This window comes from Neofelis nebulosa, chromosome 8, assembly GCF_028018385.1.
Source record: "Neofelis nebulosa isolate mNeoNeb1 chromosome 8, mNeoNeb1.pri, whole genome shotgun sequence".
In the NCBI taxonomy this organism is placed as follows: domain Eukaryota; kingdom Metazoa; phylum Chordata; class Mammalia; order Carnivora; family Felidae; genus Neofelis; species Neofelis nebulosa.
This window is the reverse complement of record NC_080789.1, coordinates 20,598,514-20,618,419: the sequence shown is the minus strand read 5'-3', so window position 1 is coordinate 20,618,419 and position 19,906 is coordinate 20,598,514. Positions and strand designations below refer to the sequence as shown.

The following is a 19,906-nucleotide window of genomic DNA, read 5'->3' as shown; positions in this document are numbered from 1 at the left end:
GTGTACATATATACACACACACACAATAGAATATTGTTCAGCTGTAAAACGAAGGAAATCTCATCATTTGCAACAACATGTGTGTACCTTGAGGGCATTAGGGTAAGCAAAATAGGTCAGACAGGGAAAGACAAATACTGTATGATCTCAAATGTGGAATCCAAAAAAAAAAAAATGCAAAAAAAAAAACAAACACCCAACAACCAAACTCATAGACAAGGAGAACAGACTAATGGTAGTCAGAGGTGGGGGATGGGTGATATGACTGAAGGTGGTCAAAAGGTACAAACTTCCAGGGGCTCTTGGGTGGCTCAGTCGGTTGAACATCCAACTTTAGCTCAGGTCATGATCTCATGGTTTGTGAGTTTGAGCCCCACAACAGGCTCTGGGCTGACAGCTCAGAGCCTAGAGCCTGCTTTGGATTCTGTGTCTCCCTCTCTCTCTGCTCCTCTCCTGCTTGCACTCTATCTGTCTCTCTCTCTCAAAAATAAATAAACATTAACAAAAGGTATAAACTTCCAGATATAAAATAAGTAAGTCCTGGAGATATAATATAAAGATATTGTGGTGATTAATGTTAATAATATTGTGTTGCATATTTCAAAGTTGACGTCTTAAATGTCTTCCACATAAGTAAAAAACTATAATGAGATGTGGAGATAGATGTTAACTAGACTTACTTTGATCATTTCACAATGTATACAAATACTGAATTATTGGGGCACCTGGGTGGCGCAGTCGGTTAAGCATCCGACTTCAGCCAGGTCACAATCTCGCGGTCCGTGAGTTCGAGCCCCGCGTCAGGCTCTGGGCTGACGGCTCGGAGCCTGGAGCCTGTTTCCGATTCTGTGTCTCCCTCTCTCTCTGCCCCCCCCCCCCGTTCATGCTCTGTCTCTCTCTGTCCCAAAAATAAATAAAAAACGTTGAAAAAAAAATACTGAATTATTATGGAGTACACCTAAAACTAATATAATGGTATATCTCATTTTTGAAAAGATAAGTAAGTATGGGGAGCCTGGGTGGCTCAGTCAGTTAAGTGTCCGACTTCAGCTCAGGTTATGATCTCAAAGTTTGTGAGTTCGAGCCCTGCATCGGGCTCTGTGCTGACAGATCAGAGCCTGGAGTCTGCTTTGGATTCTGTGTCTTCTTCTCTCTCTGCCCCTCCCCTACTCATACTCTGTCTCTCTCTCACAAATAAATAAACATAAAAAATTTTAAAACAAAGATAAATAAATACTAGGGATGTAATACACAACATGATCCCTATAGTTAATACAGTCTTATATTATATTTGACAATTTTTAACACAGTAGATCTTAAAAGTTCTCATAAGGAAAACATTGATTGATTGATTGATTGATTGATTGATTGATTGATTGATTTTGGTATCTATATAAGATGATGGATGTTAACTAAACTTAAATCATTTCAACAATATATGTAAGTCAAATCATTATGCTGTATGGCTTAAATTTGTACAGCATCAATTATATCTCAATAAACGAAAAATTTAAAAAGAAATCGAATGTTTATTGGATGAATGCATACAAAAGCAAATACTATAACCATCAAAATATCAGCATATATTTATGATGAACTTTCTTCCCAGTCTTGATGGTGGAATATTTTAAATATCATGCATAATGAATATGCCATAATTTGAGGATTTTCTAATCTACCAAATCTTATGAGTCTTCATAAGACTAGTATACTAGAAATATCCTACTTCAACACTGTAATTCATTAAAACTTCGGCCATCTGGGTCTTTCAAGAAAGCAGTGATTTTAATAAATTTATCCAAATAGTTCACAAGGGTGGTCAATCTTGGAACTGATAAAATTTTATTTTAGCTGACTTTTTAAATGAACATCTTTGTGCAAACGTACCATACACTTTCTAGGGGTTCTTAAAGGAAATTGAAACCCATTTATCCTTTGCTTGATTCAGTTTCAGCACTGCAAATATATTATTCTAATGTACAGCAGAGACAGATGAAGAATATAGCATATACCCCTGCCAGGCAGCAGATCCTTCTGGATTCAACACTCCAGAGCCTCAAATGATTCTCAGGAAAGTGTTGGTGAAAAACCTATCTTTGCATCTTGGCCTTCAGAGCTGGCTGCCCTACTTACACAACTTCCTTCACCTTAGTCCCAACTCCATGCTAGCCAGGTCCACCTCCTCACATTCCCCAGAAAAGCAGACACCTTCACTCCTTCTGAAGATTTGTTTATACTCTTCCTGCACCAACACTCCTGGCCAAACATACTCCCTCTCTTCTCTGCATGTTCAAATCAGTTCTAGCTTCAAGGACTAGCTCAAACTTTAGCTGTTCAACACGTCCATCTTTCAACAAGTCCTGTTCCTGAGTTTCCCTCCTGCCGGAAGTCTTCTATTACACAATCTGCCCCACTCACTTAGACTTTTTCCTTAGCTAGTGCATACATGTCTGTCTTATATCCTCAGATAGCTTGTGATAGAGGTCAAGAACCCCTCTTCACCTTCCCCAATGCCTAACAGAGTGTAATGCCTATAGTCAAGCATTCAGTGCTTCTTAAAATAAATGAATCTGAAAGGGCGACACGTTGTTTACAGCATGCAATCAATTTCGACTCACTTTCCTGTAAATACATTTCATCATGAGATGGCCAAGTATAAGACATTAACTTTAATCCTCTAGTGAAGAAGTTAAAGTCACTCTGATTTAAGTGATAGCTATTGTTTTCCAACAGGGATATTGAGTAATTTCTCCAGATTGCCCATTGATTGTCCAAATACCAATTTTATAATATTTAACAAAAACAAAGTGGCCTTGCTTAACAACACATTCATTACATGAGTGGTTTTAAATACTTGATCTCCTCAGTTTGGATTCCATTAACCTTCTAGTAGGGAAGGGTAAATATTAAAACTGTTATTAGTAGTACCCTCTGTATAGCTGCACTCAGTGTGCCTAGATGTAAGCCCCTAAGTGGGTAATCTTTAATTGTCATTGACTCAGACCTTGCTAATTAAGAAGTTATAATCATATGGAAGGGCTGAGGTCAAATATGCAAAGCAAATACTATGAACAAAATAGAGTAAATATTTGAACCATTTTTAAAGGAATCATTTATATATAGTTTATTTGCTAGTCATAAACCCAGTTTGTTTTTCCTAATTATCATTATCATCTAGCCCAGAAGTTCTCAAACTAATTCTAGCATGCATTAGAATCACCTGGACCTTACCACCACCATTTCTGAAACCGTAGATCTAAGTTGAGCCCAAGAATTTTGTTACAAGCACCCAGGTGTTGTTAATACTTTGAAAACTGCTGATCTAATCAATATGTTGCTGGATTTTTAATTACTTTAACATACTCTACAATTCAAGCTGAACCAAATGAGTTTTGTCTGTGTAATATTTTAGAGAACATCACCATGGTGGAAAGGTAGGTGGGTAGCAATTTCAAACTGTGATCTTAGTACAGTTATAAGTTAATCAAATCATTCGTTACAAGACACTGCAACTACAGGTTCCCAACTGAGCACTGGGCATCTCTTAAAGGATTGCTGTGTGCCACAAAAGGTCGTTCACCTTGACCGGCACTCTGTATCAACCCAGGAGCCTGAAGAGTAAGTTCTCCTAACTCCAACCCCTCACCCACACCAATTTAAGAATAAACTTACATTAACATATACAATAGAGTGAAAATATTAAGATTATACACTCTGAGTGTAAGATTGTACACTCAGACAAAACTAAATTCAGATCCAAAGTGTATGACCATGAACAAGTGATTTAACCTAAGACACAGTTACCTCATGAAGTGGACACTATAGTACACTGCTGAGCTCCTCCTTCAATGAAGGACTTCTTGACGTGGCTTTGGGAGTGGTAAAGTCAGACAGCCTTCATCTCTCGGCCCCTTTTTAATTGCCTCGTTGCAGGGGATCACCTGGTCCATGACCACACCCCTTCCTGTGACAGCCCTCATCTGTGACTAATTGATGCAGGAATATGATCTTGGCCGAACTCAGGATATCTCTAAAGGGCTCCTCTTACTTCCGAATCTCTGGGGAAACTGTCCTTGGATCAGCACTGCAGCTCAACCTCCACCTCTGTCCAAACCTTCTTCTTTAGTCTTCCCTCCACAAGTGTTGCTCCTAAAGGCTCTCCTTAATAAACATTAAACATACTAAACTCCATCTCAGACTCTCCTTCCCAGGGAATCAAACAAGTAATGCTCATTTAACAAACAAACATGCCAAAAGGTGGATGAAAGCTCTAAGAGGCAGGAATTGTATGGATTCATTCATCCAACAAGCATTTATTGGGCCAGACTCTGTTCTGGATGCTAACAATACAGTAATGAACACAGATAACTAAATTTAAGAAAAGAGATCATGAAAAGCATTAAGAGGTTGAAATCCATTTTTAGCTACAGCATTACTATAAAAAGAGAAAGGTATGTCTGCTTCCCATTACCACTGCTTCACCTGTCTAATTTTTAAATTGTCTAAGCTTATAAAATTCATGATCTGTTCAAAAACTATAAAATCCTTGATTGCTAGTCTAAGCAGATCTCAGCCTGTTGGAGCCTAATTCCCATAAGGGTTCCTTCCTTACCTTCATGGTGCCCTTGGGAGCTTAGAAATCGTTATGTTGCTCTTCTGCTACATTAGATTGTAGGAAATTGTGAGGCTATTTAAAGTCCAGTTCATCTGGACACCTCATGCAGCAATTTCTGCTTCGGTGCTCACAGAACATGGCAAAATTTCTTGAACACCCCAAGGCCCATGCCTGCCCAGACACACCACTCAGCTGTGTACTTACTGGGGTCCTGTGGCTCTAAGCTCTTTCCAGGAGCTGCAGCACAGGTTGTGTTGGTTTTCAAGCTATACAAGCAAGTGGTGGTTTGCTGTCGCCATCCAGGGCTCAGCACGTAGAGTAGAACAAGGAGGCCCTTCCTCCAAGACTCACCAATGTATTGACTCTGATTGTTCCCCTCCCATTCCTGAGCTATAAATATCAAAGACCTGATTATTTGAATGTGAAGAAGAGCTAAGGAGGCAACAGATTGCTCCAAGGAGTGTGGGAGGTCATTGGTTAAATCTTCTAAATATCTCACTATTATACTTTCCTTGGAACTTCCTCACAAGCCTTTCTTCTCTACTTGATCACTTCCCTTGTAGACAATCTCCTTGAGCCAGCCCCTTGTCTCTCCAACAGTGTATATCAAGGAACTCCTTAACTCCTACCGCGTTTCTGCAGCCTTGCCTTTGCCTAAGTATCTTGGCTCCCACCCAGTGTTACATAATGATGCCATGTATGGCCTCAGCAGGAAGGTAAATTTAGGTATTTATCTCTCTTGTCCTATCTTTTGTCTCTCCACCTCTCTCCTTTTTTGCCCTCCATCTGCCTTCACAACTGCACTTGTTAAAAATGGTACAGTATTGGGGCGCCTGGGTGGCGCAGTCGGTTAAGTGTCCGACTTCAGCCAGGTCACGATCTCGCGGTCCGTGAGTTCGAGCCCCGCGTCAGGCTCTGGGCTGATGGCTCGGAGCCTGGAGCCTGTTTCCGATTCTGTGTCTCCCTCTCTCTCTGCCCCTGCCCCGTTCATGCTTTGTCTCTCTCTGTCCCAAAAATAAATAAAAAACGTTGAAAAAAAAATTTTTTTAATGGTACAGTATTTTGCATACTTTATTTATTGAAATTTCATGTTTCCTACTCTGCCTTAAGTATGGGAATAGGAGGCTTTATGTTTTTCTACTTCAAAATCATACTATATTTTTCTTCTGTTCAGTTCTCACATGACTTTTCTCTGTAACTCAGACACCCCCAGTCAAAAGAAAACTCTCCAACCCTCAGAATGGAAGAAAATGTTTGCGGATTATATATCTGATAAGGGACTTATATCTTGAATATCCAAAACCTCTTACAACTCAATAATAAAAACACAAGTCAAAGGAGCCAAACAGACATGTCTCCAAAGAGATGACCCGTAAAAATAAAAAGATGCTCAACATTATTAGCTATCAGAGAAATGCAGATCAAAACCATGAGGAGATACTACTTCACACCCACTAGAATGGCTATAATAAAAAATATAGTTAATGCTAAGCATTGGTCAGGATATGGAGACATTAGAACCCTTATATACTGCTGGTAGAAATGTAAAATGGAGTGCTCGCTTCGGCAGCACATATACTAAAATAAGAAATGTAAAATGGTGCAACCATTTTGGAAAACAGTCTGGCAGTTTCGCAAATGATTAAGCATATAATTATCATAGGACCCAGCAATTCCACCGATAGGCACACACTCAAGACAAATGAAAACAAATGTCCATACAAAAACTTGTACACAGTGTTCAAAGCATCATTATTCATAACAGCCTAAAAGTGGAAAAATAGAAATGTCTTTCAACTGAGAAGCAGATAAATAAAATGTGGTATAGCCAAACAATGGGTTATTACAAGGCCATAAAAATGAAAGAAATACTGATATATGCTACAACATGGGTTAACACTGAAAACCTGCAATATGAAAGAAGTCAGTCACAAAAGATAACATATTATGTAATTTCACTCACATGAAATGTCCAGAATAATCTGTAGACACAGAAAGTAGATCAGTGGTCACTTAGGGCTAAGAGGGCTGGGAGAAAATGGAGAGAGACTACAGTGGATGTGGGGCTTTTTTGTAGGTGATGAAATTGTTCTAAGGTTGTGGTAAGTGTTGTATAACTCTGGAAATATAATAACCATTGAATTGTACATTTCAAATTGGTTGATTGTATGGTATGTGAATTATATCTCAATAAAGCTTTTATATAAAAATATGTGCCTCACCACTCAATTGTTCAGTTTACACTAGACTATCCTATTTTGCACATTGTTTTGAAATTGCCATGTGTCATGAATATCTCCTTATGCCTCCATAGCCCAAGATTAAGCAAATGAAAATAATAACGACAGAACTTTCAAAAATTTGTGGTTCATACTGATACAAATCTGCTCTAAACACACAGAAATTCTGGATAAAATTCACAAAACAAAAATTTTAATACATAGTCAAACTTGGGGAGCACCTGGATGGCTTAGTTGGTTAATGATCCGACTCTTGATTTCAGCTCAGGTCATGATCTCACAGTTCGTGAGCTCGAGCCCCGCATTGGGCTCTGTGCTGACAATGTGGAGCCTGCTTAGGATTCTCTTTCTTTCCCTCTCTCTGCCCCTCCCTCACTCAAGCTGTCTCTCTCTCTCTCTCTCTCTCTCTCAAAATATAGAAACTTAAAAAACAAAAAAAGGGAAACACCAGTCCCAATATTGGAAAGAAAAATGATTAATGGTTGTCAGAGGGGAAGGGGGTTGGGAGGTGGGCAAAAAGGGTGAAGAGGGGCAGTCGTATGGTGATGGATGGTAACTAATTATGGTGATCACTTTAATTGTATGCAAATTTAAAGTTATGATATACACCTAAAACTAATATATACCAATTTTACCTCAATTAATATTTTTTTAATGTTTATTTTTGAGACAGAGAGAGACAGCATGAGTGGGGGAGGGGCAGAGAGAGAGGGAGACACAATCTGAAGCAGACTCCAGGCTCTCAGCTAACAGCACAGAACCTGACTCGGGGCTTGAACTCATGGGACTGTGAGATCATGACCCAAACCGAAGTCAGACACTCAAGTGACTTAGCCACCCAGGCATCCCTCAATTAATTTTTTAATGTTTATTTTATTTTTGAGAGAGAGACAGAGACAGAGCATGAGTGGGGAAGAGACAGAGAGAGAGAGACAGACAAAGAGACAGAATCTGAAGCAGGCTCCAGGCTCTGAGCTGTCAGCACAGAGCCGGACACAGGGCTCAAACCCACAAACCGTGAGATCATGACCTGAGCCAAAGTCGGATGCTTAACCTACTGAACCACCCAGGCGGCCCCCAATTTTACTCAATTAAAAAAAAAGTCTAAACCATAGCAATGGTACCAGCAGATGTTGAATAACCTTTGGAGGTATAGTTCTTGATGAGTTCTTAGGTCCTCGTGGGGACAAAGATGAGGTTTCCACTTCCAGAATGTAGAAGAGTAAGGACTCTATTCCAAAATCACTGAAAGCCTGAAGCCTTGAAGAACTGCTCCATTATTTAAAAGGGAATTTTAAAGTCTTTCTCTCAAAGTCTTTGATGGAGAACAAAGTAGCTGAGGCTCCAACCCTAAACTCTGTGCCATGCATGGGTATAGGATGAAAATTGATACTGTGAACCTAAGAGAGAAGCCCTAACCTGAGATAATGATGTAAATTGGTAGAAGGCAATTAAAACAAGGGCACAGCCCAAACTAATTTAAAACTTCTCTGCAAATACTCTTCCACTAACTGGAGCCCAGGAAACTCTCACTAGAAAAAAAAAAAAAAAAACAATCCCTACTGGGGTGCCTGGGTGGCTCAGTTGGTTAAGCATCTGACTCTTGATTTTGGCTCAGGTCATGATCCCAGGGTCATGGGATCAAGCTCGCATTGGGCTCAGCACACGTCACGCTCTGTGCACAGCATGAAACCTGCTTAAGATTCTCTCTCTCCCTAGCTTGTTCTCATGCTGTCTCTCGCTCAAAAAAAAAAAAAAAAAAAAAAAAAAAGAAAAGAAAAAGAAACAAAAACCCTAATGAAAATAAACTTTGTTAAAGGTCAACTACACAAGGAAAGAAACTACCCTGATGGAGAGTGAGTAAATGAACAAGAAGAAGAATTAGCACATCAAGAATTTCAGTTAACATACAGGAGCAATAAATATGGTTAAAATCACTAGAGATAAGGGGTGCCTGGGTGGCTTGGTCGGTTAAGTACCCAGCTTTGGCTCAGATCATGATCTCACAGTTTGTGAGTTCAAGCCCTGCGTCAGGCTCTGTGATGATAGTTCTGTGATGCTTCAGATTCTGTGTCCCCTTTTCTCTCTGCCCCTCTCCTGCTTGCACTCTGTCTCTCTCTCTCTCTCAAAAATAAACATTAAAAAAATTATTAGAGATAAAAGAATAATTGGGAATCTTAATGAAAAAAATCCAACATTAGGAATAAAAGAAGTTTTGAAAAATTTGAAAAAGCACACCCAACTCAGCAAATGAAGAAAGTAGTCACTGAAATGGAAGATTAAATGGACAGATTAAATAGCAAATTAGAAACAGCTGAAAAGAAAATAAAATGCAATGTCCTTTTGTTTATATTTATGTGATACATCCTGAAATTTTTAAATATAGAAAATATGAACCAGATTAGGAGACCTGGAGGACAGGATAAAGAGGTATACCATTCATGTAATGGGAGTTAAAAAGTTACAGAACAGGAGCTGGGGAAGTGGGGGAATATTCAAAGAAATAATGGCTAAGAAATTTTCAGTATTAAAGACGTTACTTTTTATTTTCAAATACAGTGTTAATTACTTAAAACAAAATATTTTTCAGTGAAAAGTTCTGCATGTTTATTTGCTTACACTTTTATAATCTATGTGTTATATACAGAGAGAGTCCTTTATGTGGTAGAGTGGAAATAACTCTCTGTAAAAGTTGATAAACTTAATTATATTCAATTCGGCATTTTCTTCCCCAAGAACACACAACTGCAAAGATACTTGTAGATAATTTAATCAGCAAGTTGAAAAATCAGAAATGCAAACACGTTATACATTGCAATATTCAATTCCCTCAAGATTTTTCACAATAGCATACAACTTAAATATAAAAGTAAATTTTATAACTAAATTGTGCAGTGAATTTTCAGTACTTGTGCATGCACTCAGTTGATTCTGTTATTAATAACTGTTACTGGAAAAAAAACTCAGAATCTCCTATAAGAATCAACATAAGGAGTCACTCCCCTGACCTCAAGCCTATCCTTGTCCCTTGTGTCTACATTATGGACAGACATCGAGTTGTTAACAAATAAGCTATACTTTCTGGTGTTTTTATAACTAAAACAAAATTATGAAATCTTTATATTTATGATTTAATATTTCCTTCACGTTAATGTGTGTTAATCTTGGAAATCATGTTGCTAAATGAAACTTTCTTAAGAGTTATTCTCATAATTATTCACAATTTTATATTCCTTAATATTTTTTAAATGCTATGAAAACACATGGTCATTACTCTCTATCATAACATTCTGCAAGCTAGCGACACTTTAAACCTCATCTGTAGATAAGAATGATCAGATAGAAGAGTCAAGGCAATTTCCCTAAAGGAACACAACCAGCATGTGTGACTTTGGGAAAATCAAGATTACAATCTTAGCCTCTAGGGCAAGAATTCTCAGACTCAGCACTATTGATATCTGGGGCAGGATCATTTTTTGTCATGGAGAGGGGCTGTCCAATGTATCATAGAATATTTAGCAGAGTCCCTGAATTCTATCCACTAGATGCCAGTAGCAACTCATCACCAGCTGTGACAACCAAAAATGTATCTAGATATTTCCAAATGTCCCCTCCGATGCCAAATTGCCCCATTAGAACCACTGGTCTAGAGAGAAAATTAATGCATAAGCAATCAAACAGGTGCATATACACTTATACCATTTCACATCTTACATATAACATTTTCATTTCTTTATGAAGTGAATATGATTGATCTGTAGCATTCTTTAAAGTTTCCATTCTTCTGTTCAAATAATCCTGCTTATTCCTAAATATAGTTCAACATTTCAATGACACATGTTTGTTAGAGAAAGAACTATCTCCACATTATTAACAGTTCACCTTTTTTTAAAACTAGCAAGTGACCTTTGTCTCAAATTTTGATTTCCAATCATATTGACATTTTAAGTATCACTATTTAAGCTAATAAAGTGCTATCTGATCTTTTATACTCACATTATTTCGTGAGGTAGTTAAGTTTAGTGTTAAATTCCATCATTAGAGGAGATTAAGGATAAATTCAAGGTCATATACAACTTGTCAGTGGCAAAATGAAAATAGACAACTTATGTGGCTTTTCCCTCCTGTTAGGATTGTTGTGTTTCAAAATAATTAAGAACATTAGGTGATTTTATTTACATTATATTAACATTTTACCCCTATTTGGTTTTGCCCAAATATTCAGATAAGATAAAATATTTTTCATAATTAATAACAGTACTTTGATTTCTTAAGAATCCTGTCACTGTGATGTATTTATAAAGGTAAAATATTAACAGTGCCCAATGTCACAAAGATATACTTTGTTAAAGAAAGTAGACAAGAATGGAAGTACCATATCTCTCATGAAGAATACACTGCATAAGGGCACCTGGGTGACTCAGTCGGTTGAGGTCAGACTTCTGCTCATGATCTCGTGTTTTGTGAGTTCAAGCTTCACATCGGGCTCTGTGCTGCCAGCTTGGAGCCTGGAGCCTGCTTTGGATTCTGTGTCTCCCTCTCTCTCTCTCTCTCTCTCTCTGCCCTCCCCTGCTCATGCTCTCTCTCTCTCAAAAATAAATAAAAAATTAAAAAAATTAAAAAAATATATACTGCATAATCCCTTGGCAGTTAGATAAGAGAAAAAATTATTTAAAAAGTAGACTTTGATTTCCAAATTTGAAGCATTCTACACACATATGCACTTTCACTTATTAAATAATTAACAGTAGTTCAAATCACACTTGCATAAAATAAATAAGATCATATCTAACTACTCATTAAAAAATTGTAGAAAGATTTACAAAGTTTGATGTATGCTGACAAATATATTGATGAAAAAATAACATCTATACATGGACGAAATATATGAACACATCATTAATTTAAATGTTATATAAATCTCTTTGCTTTAGATAAATGCTACTTCCTATTTATTTTATTTTTCAATTGACAATCTCTAAACATACAGAGCATGCTCACCTAAGTATCAGAAAATAAGAAAAAAGTATTTAAATATAAAACATTTTTAATGTACCTAAATGTTTCTCACATTATTTGAAAACACTGTAAAGAAAAAAATCTATACAGGATCTAATGGGGGAACTATAGAAAAATATAAGTTATTGATAAAAGCCTGTGACCAAACTCTTAGCTAGAAACGTAGCAACATAAGCAAAATAAATTTTGAGATTGCTACCTGAAGTTTTAAACTGTGGAACAAAGCATATAGTTAGTAATTCCAGAACATTAAAAAAAAAATGTGTTTGCCTATGTAATTTAGCTCTTCAACCAGATGAATACACTAGAATACAAGACTTCTAAGCATATTTACTTTTAAATTTAATTGACTGCAAATTAGTTGACATTCAAATTAATATCATTCAACATAATCATGTAATTCCATGCAGCTTAACCATTTTAATCATGTAAATGTTCTTGGGTCACCAAATCCTTAAGTACCTATAGTGAAAGTACTTTAGTCAGTATCAGGCTCATAGGAGTTTATAATTTATAGTCTGGGACTTAGTGAACCAGGAGTAGCATGGTTCTAAACCTGGGGTAGCATAATTCATATTGGGTGTCTCAAGATATACCCAAGCCCAAGGTAACAGAGTAAACAGGAAATTAGGAAGGCAAGCAAAGTAAAGTTGTACAACAAAACCACAGTTGGGTCCAAAACTAGGATTGCATATAAGAACCAGAGTCTAGGGCGCCTGGGTGGCTCAGTCGGTTAAGCTTCCATCTTCAGCTCAGGTTATGATCTCGCAGTCTGGGAATTAGAGCCCCATGACAGTCTCTGTGCTGACAGCTGAGAGCCTGGAGTCTGCTTTGGATTCTGTGTCTCCCTCTCTCTGCCACTCCCTTGCTCATGCCTCTGTCTCTCACTTTCTCTCAAAAGTAAATAAACATTAAAAAAAAAAAAAAAAAAAAAAGAACCAGAGTCTAAGGCAATATAAGCCCCCAATGGTTAGGAGCTCTAGATAATTAGCTGAAATGCACAAGAATAGATACACAACACCAAGAAGACCTTGATCATTGTTCCATCCCAAACAGGATGCTTCTTGATTATCACCTTCCTGAGCCAGAATTGGTTCCAAGGTTAATACGTTCCCTGATAGAGCTGATATGGATCAATGTGAAGCAAAGATCTAGATAACATAGATCTGTCACCCCATTGTTTTCTAAAAAATAGAGAATGTAGCAGAAGGGAGAAAGCTCTTTTCAGTATTACTTATGATTTTGGTAAATCCTAAAACTGATATGCTAGCACCAAATGCATGGAAAATACTTTTATGAATGACCAAATTTAAGAATGTGCTTTTGACCATTAAGTATGTGCGTATTAATCTATCAGCACATATGTGGTCATAATTTTCACAACTGCAGCCTCATTAAAATAAAAGAGAAATAGAGGAAAACACTGACACTGAAACTCTTAACTCCAGAGTAGCATCAATTATTGAGTCTAGGAACTGAAGAGTCAGGACTTTGCTTTAACAAAAATTTCCCCCCAAACTTTACTCGTTATAGAACCACCCCTTCAAAAAAAATCTAAACCCGACCCAAATTTCTTAGAAAATATATCAAATTGGGACACTGTTTAAGATCATCTAATATCACAGCTGCTTCACAAACGAGTCCCATTGATCTTGCCACTTTGGTCTGTGAAGTTCAATTCAATATGGTTGAAGGCAGGGTTATCAGTTCCACCATCTTCTATCGGATGAGATTTATAGCTTAAAGTATGCTTCTTCTAAAAGAAAATGTTAATACATCATTAGAAAAAAGTAACTATTCAATTCTAAATAATTGTTACTGTTTTTCTTTCTCTAAATCAGCTTGGTAGTCTACTGAGGACGAGATATATAACAGAAATGCATCATCAAAGAATAGGTCAAATACGTTCCTTGTCTATCAGAGTTCAAAAGAGAGTCTAAGGACTAACTAGTATTCTATCTTGGGGGTAAAAGCACAGTCTTACTAATTGAAGGAGAAAGAAAGCCAACTTACTTTCTTAAAAATGTCAAAATTGGAAAGAAAGTCCTCTTTGGTTAGTAGGAATCTGCGGTCTAAGTTTTGTTTTCTTCCTCCTGAAAAACATTTACATTGTTTACATTGTTAGAAAGATAACTGTAACTACCCAGTGATGGCCCATCATACAAGCATTTGACTTGGGTGCATTCAACTCTATGCACTTATAAAACACAAAGAGAAAGAGAATCTTTTAAGCAGTGCTGGAGACTTGGCTCACCATTTCCCTTCCCTTAGTCACTCAGATTCTTTTTTTTTTTTTTAATTTTTTTTTTTCAACGTTTTTTTTTTTTAATTTATTTTTGGGACAGAGAGAGACATAGCATGAACGGGGGAGGGGCAGAGAGAGAGGGAGACACAGAATAGGAAACAGGCTCCAGGCTCCGAGCCATCAGCCCAGAGCCTGACGCGGGGCTCGAACTCACGGACCGCGAGATCCTGACCTGGCTGAAGTCGGACGCTTAACCGACGGCGCCACCCAGGCGCCCCACCTTAGTCACTCAGATTCTGCAAGCCTCTCACTATGATAAATATGAGTCTGGTGTTTAAAAACAAATGAGATGGGGCGCCTGGGTGACTCAGTCGATTAAGTGTCCGACTTCTGCTCAGGTCATGATCTCACAGTCCGTGAGTATGAGCTCCAAGTCAAGCTCTGTGCCGACAGCTCAGAGCCTGGAGCATGCTTCAAATTCTGTGTCTCCCTCTCTCTCTGCCCCTCCCCTGCTTGCACTCTCTCTCTCAAAAATAAAATAAAAACATAATTTTTTTTAAATAATAAAAAATAAAAATGAATAGATGGCTCTTAAATGCAAGCCGCCTACTCATATGGTGCTTAACCTGAGAAAGAGCCCAGTACTCATAGGGAAACTGGTTTAAAAGCATCCTCTCTGATCTACCAATAAAATATCAAACCATCTGCCTCTGCTTCAGGCAGTGGAGTTGCACTCCTCCAGTCTCAAGGCTGTGAATGTAGATGTATGTGAAGAAGTGCAGGAAATTATGAAATGTCAAATAAATTGGTTAAATGAAAATCAGTATGATGATTGTGTTGGATTCAACTCCTCTTCCCTAACATTTTGCTTTACAAAAATTATTTGTAGATACAAGTTATTTTATTTGTAGATCAAAGACTAAGCTTTTTAAAACTGTGTGCTCCTCAAACTACTTTAGTACAAAGTACACCTAGGAGATGTACTTAAAACACAGATTCCTGAACTCCAACCTGGACTAACCCAGTTAGAAACTCTGGGGTAGGGCCACTGAATCCTGATTTTTACCAAATTTCCAAAGTGATCTTTATGCTATCTAACATTTGAGTGCCTTCACTTTGGTACAAATATTAGGCTTTTAATTATGGGAACCTCTGCTCTTCCAGAAATGGGATCAACTTTAAACTAATCAAGTCAACATTGTTGAGTAACCACCATGTGCTAGAGACTCTACTAGGTGCTGGGGAGACAGAGATGAGTAAAACAATTACTGTACTCATAGCTCGCGGTCTACTTAGGGTATTATTTACCCCACTTACTGATGAAGAGACAGACCCACTTACGGTGGGTACATGGTTAGGTGAAACTGAAATGCCAACCAAGTCTGTGTGGCCTGAATTGTTACAGATTCCTAGTATCCTGCAGTAGATCTTTAAATTTATTTCCCCAGAAGTGTTAGGATTTCGTGTTTCTAATTTGTTTGTTTTTCTCAAGGTGTTCATTGCTGTTGTGAAATGGGAATAAGCCATATGAAATTAATGAAGTTGTATTGCTTCTTATCACTGGATGCCTGCTCAGCTGGGTATAGCATTACTTTATAAAACAAAAGATATTGTTGTATATGGTTATCAGAATAAAAACTTTTAAGGAAAAAAAAGGGAATGTTGAAAGGGAATATTCTGATACTCCATTTCTTTTTTTTTTTCTTTTCAAATATTTATTTAAATTCTAGTTAGTTAACATACAGTGAAATATTGATTTCAGGAGTAGAATTCCATGATTCATCACTTACATACAACACCCAGTGGTCTTCACAACAAGCACCCTCCTTAACACCTGTCACGCATCTAATCCAGCCCCCATACACCTCCCTCCATCAACCCTCAGTTTGTTCTCTATCTTTAAGAGTCTCTTATGGTTTGCTTTCTTCTCTCCCTCTCTTTTTTTCTTCCTTCCATATGTTCATCTGTTTTGTTTCTTAAATTCTACAAATGAGTGAAATCATATTGATATTCCATTTTCTTAAAGAAAAAGGAATGGGTTGAATAAGAACCTAACGTCAAATAGCACAAGGAGACTGTTGATGTGTATTCTTGATCTGAATAATTGAGCTATTTGTGAGAAAAGTTTAAAATCTGTCTTAAAATATATCAAAACAGACAAAAAGAATAAATCTACTGTGCTGGTAAATTTATTTACGAAAAAAGCCATAGTCCTTTTCGAAAAGAAAGAAAATAGTTAAAAACAGCTGTTTGAAAGGTAATAAATAGCTACAAACTTTATCATAAATGCATAAGAATTATACATTGCAATATCATTGTTGATATGTTAATATTACTACTAACTATTGATATCATTTATTAATTATAAATACAAGTATCACAAAAGCTTGAAAGGCAGTGCTATTCAGGAGTTACAAAATCATAATTGATAGTAGAATTTCTTCTACTACTTTCTACTTAGAATTTCTTCTACTATCAAGTGGCACAGTGACGGTAGCCTTGCAGCATAAAGCAAACAAAGACATCAGACGTCCTAGGACAAAAGTATAGGATTTCTGACTAGTTATTGCACATTTGAGGAAAAGGGCAGTGAGCTGCCTTCCCCCAGTCTGGTTGCTATGGAAGTACATGTGTGAGGGAATGTAGGAAATCGGGGAGCCCAGCACTTCTCACCAACTACCCTGCTATCCTGCTTTCAGCCACCAAGATCGTTCACCTGACTTACTGTAATAGCTTCCTACTTGCCCTCCTTCCTTTACAGATTATTCTCAAAACTGGATCAGAATGCTCCTTTGAGAATTATGGAAAAGTAAATTGAAAAAGTATCCCATGTAGTAGACCTAAAAGACACAGTTATGGAAAATAGGAGAGAAAAGAGAAGAAAATTAGAATAACTGTCTGAGACTCAAACATTTGACTAACAAGAGTTTCCATAAAGAGAAAACAGAAAATCACAAGAAATTACAAAAGAAATAATATGGGGAAATGCCTTAGAACTGAAGGGCATGAGTCTTCAGTTTGAAAAGATCCTACCGAGGCCTTAGGGCAAAGCAATCATTGTGAAATGGGTCACATACAAAGGGGCAGCAGGTAGCATGGCACTGGCATCTTAATAACAACACAGTGAACTAGAACTATAATAAAAAATAAAAATGAATAGATGGCTCTTAAATGCAAGCCGCCTACTCATATGGTGCTTAACCTGAGAAAGATTAACTGAGAAAGTTAAGACATCCTCTCAGAGGGGCACCTGGGTGGTTCAGTCGGTTGAGGGTCTGACTTTTGATTTCAGCTCAGGTCATGATCTCATAGTTTGTGAGATAGAGCAAAGTCCTGCATGAGATTGAGCCCTGCGTCAGGGTCGGCCCTGACAGCACAGAGACTGCTTGCGATTCTCTCCCTCCCTCTCTGCCCCTCTCCTGCTTGCACATGTGCACACACACACTCTCTCTCTTTCTCTCTCAATATAAATAAATAAACTTAATATGTTTTCACTCACATGTGTAACTTGAGAAACTTAACAGAAGACCATGGGGGAATGGAAGGGGAAAAAAATAGTTACAGAGAAGGAAGGAGGCAAACCATAAGAAATTCTTAAATGCAGAGAACAAACTGAGGGTTCATGGGAGGGTTGCGGGGGAGAGGGAAAAATGGTGGTGGGCACTGAGGAGGATACTTGTTGGGATAAGTGTTGTATGGAAGTGATGAATCATGGAAATCTACCCCCAAAACCAAGAGCACACTGTATACACTGTATGTTAGCCAACTTGATAACAAATTACATTAAAAAAACAAACTTAAAAAAAAAAAGACATCCTTTCAGAAACAAGAAAGTTATTTTCAACCTAGGATTCTCTACTCAAACAAATGATCAATCAAGTATAAGGGAGAATTAAAGACACTTTTTTCCAGAGGTACCACATTTTCAAAATCTCTTGTCTACACTTTCTCAAGAACATGCTAAAAGGATGTGCTCCATTCAATTAAGGGGATAAACAAGAATTAGGAATAATGGGATACAGGCAGCAGGGAATACAACACAGGAGGGAGACAGATGGAATTCACAGAATAAGGATATGAAGTTCCAGAATAACAGTTCTATAGCAATCCCAGAGAGCAGTGTATGTACCACGTGTATTATCAGTTTGTTTTTTAAAAAATAATGTTTTTTAAGTGTATTTATCTATTTTGAGAGTGAGAGAATGAGTGGAAGAGGGGCAGAAAGAGAGGGAGAGAGAAATCCCAAGCAGACTCCTCACTGACAGTTTTTAAATAATGTTTTTAAAATTTATGGAATCTGAAAAAAGCTTCATACTATGTTTAGATATAACAATTGTAGCGATCATTCCTTACCTGTGTATACTTCTTTAAAGTTTACAAAAAGTCAGCATAGGACAATGAAAAGATCTGATGCAGGACTGTTGTAATAATATGTGTAAAATCCCTAGCATTGTAGTAACTACATATGATATTTTAAAGACCTTATTTTTATCTTACAGCAACTTGTGAGATAGGGAAGTCAATCACCACTAACCTCAATTCATACAGAAGAAAGCTAAGCCTCAGAGTAGCTATACAGTGTTCCCTAAGTTCATGCAGCTGGTACATGGTGGAGCAAAGGTTCAAAGAGAACCTTCTGCTTTCAAGTGTAGGCCCTCAAATTTCCCATGAGGAAAATGGAACAAGTAATTAAACTAGTTGTTAACAGGACTATAGTAAAATAACATCAGCAGCTATAAAGCAGATATAGTAAAAACTGATATGGAGGTAAATACAACAATACTAAGGTTTAGATAGTTACCTGTTGGTAAACTGATTAGCATTCCCATGAATAATGTTACCAAAGTTCCAAGAGTGCTGAGGTAGAGATATGATAAAGAATACCAGTTATCCATCAGTGGAGTCCTGAGAAAGAACAAAAGCATGACTGTAAAATTTCATGTAATGCTACTAGCAACTAAGAGCAGTCTCAATAATCTTCATGCATGGCAAAATCAAAATAAAATATTTAATAATGTTTTTGATGTCATGATCTGCAGTTCCAATTTTATCTTATTGGATAAAGAATTAAAAGCCTGAGGGAAAAATATGAAAACCCTGGTTTAGCCTTGACCATACACTATAATGCTAAATGTCCATGTGTATTCGTTCAACTTTGCTTTATGTCCCAGGCACTGTTCTTGTCATTAAAAAGTCTACCATAAAAACGGCTGACAGAGTTCCTGCCTTCATAAGGTTTACATTCTAATGGGGAGAGAAATGAAACAAACAAGTAAACTAATAAATATAATAATTTCCACTGGTGGAAAGTGCTGTAAGGAAAATAAAACAAGGTAATGTGATATTAACAGAGTGGAAAGAAGGAACTACACTCCAACATGGAGTCAGAGAAAGCCTTTAGGAAGAAGTGACATTTGAACTGAGACCTGGAGGAAAGTTCTTGAGGAAAGCATCCTAGAGAGAGGTAAACACCAGCCGACTAAAGCATAGTGAGCAACAGACAGAGTTACACAAAACAAGAGGAAGATGGATTTCTTTTTTGTTGTTAGACTTGTATGAAGTTTGGATTTTACTCTCTGAGCAGTGGCTCTCAGGGAAGTACTTTAAATGGAGGAGTGACATGATCTAATCTGTTTCTAAAATGATTATTCTAGGATCTCATTTTCAGCTTTAATAGAGTAGCTTGATTTAGACCAACAATTCTGCCAAGAATAATGTATAAAAACTGGGGGAAAGAGCAGGCAGATTTTTTTTTAAGATACCAGAGAGTCACAACAATTAGAACTT

At 37.3% G+C, this 19,906-nt stretch overlaps 1 protein-coding gene across 1 annotated transcript in view; it reads right to left on the bottom strand.

The window, feature by feature from the left end:
* Positions 1 to 9,607: 9,607 nt before the first annotated feature.
* SLC5A8 (solute carrier family 5 member 8) overlaps positions 9,608 to 19,906 on the bottom strand; it is a 63,302-nt gene continuing 53,003 nt past the window's right edge. Inside the window, exons 13-15 of the mRNA XM_058741643.1 lie at positions 18,921 to 19,024; positions 13,888 to 13,967; positions 9,608 to 13,630 (exon numbers count right to left, since the gene is read on the bottom strand). Of these exons, the coding sequence (XP_058597626.1) occupies positions 13,505 to 13,630; positions 13,888 to 13,967; positions 18,921 to 19,024 (310 nt within the window). The 3' untranslated portion in view covers positions 9,608 to 13,504. The remainder of the gene's footprint in view (positions 13,631 to 13,887; positions 13,968 to 18,920; positions 19,025 to 19,906) is intronic.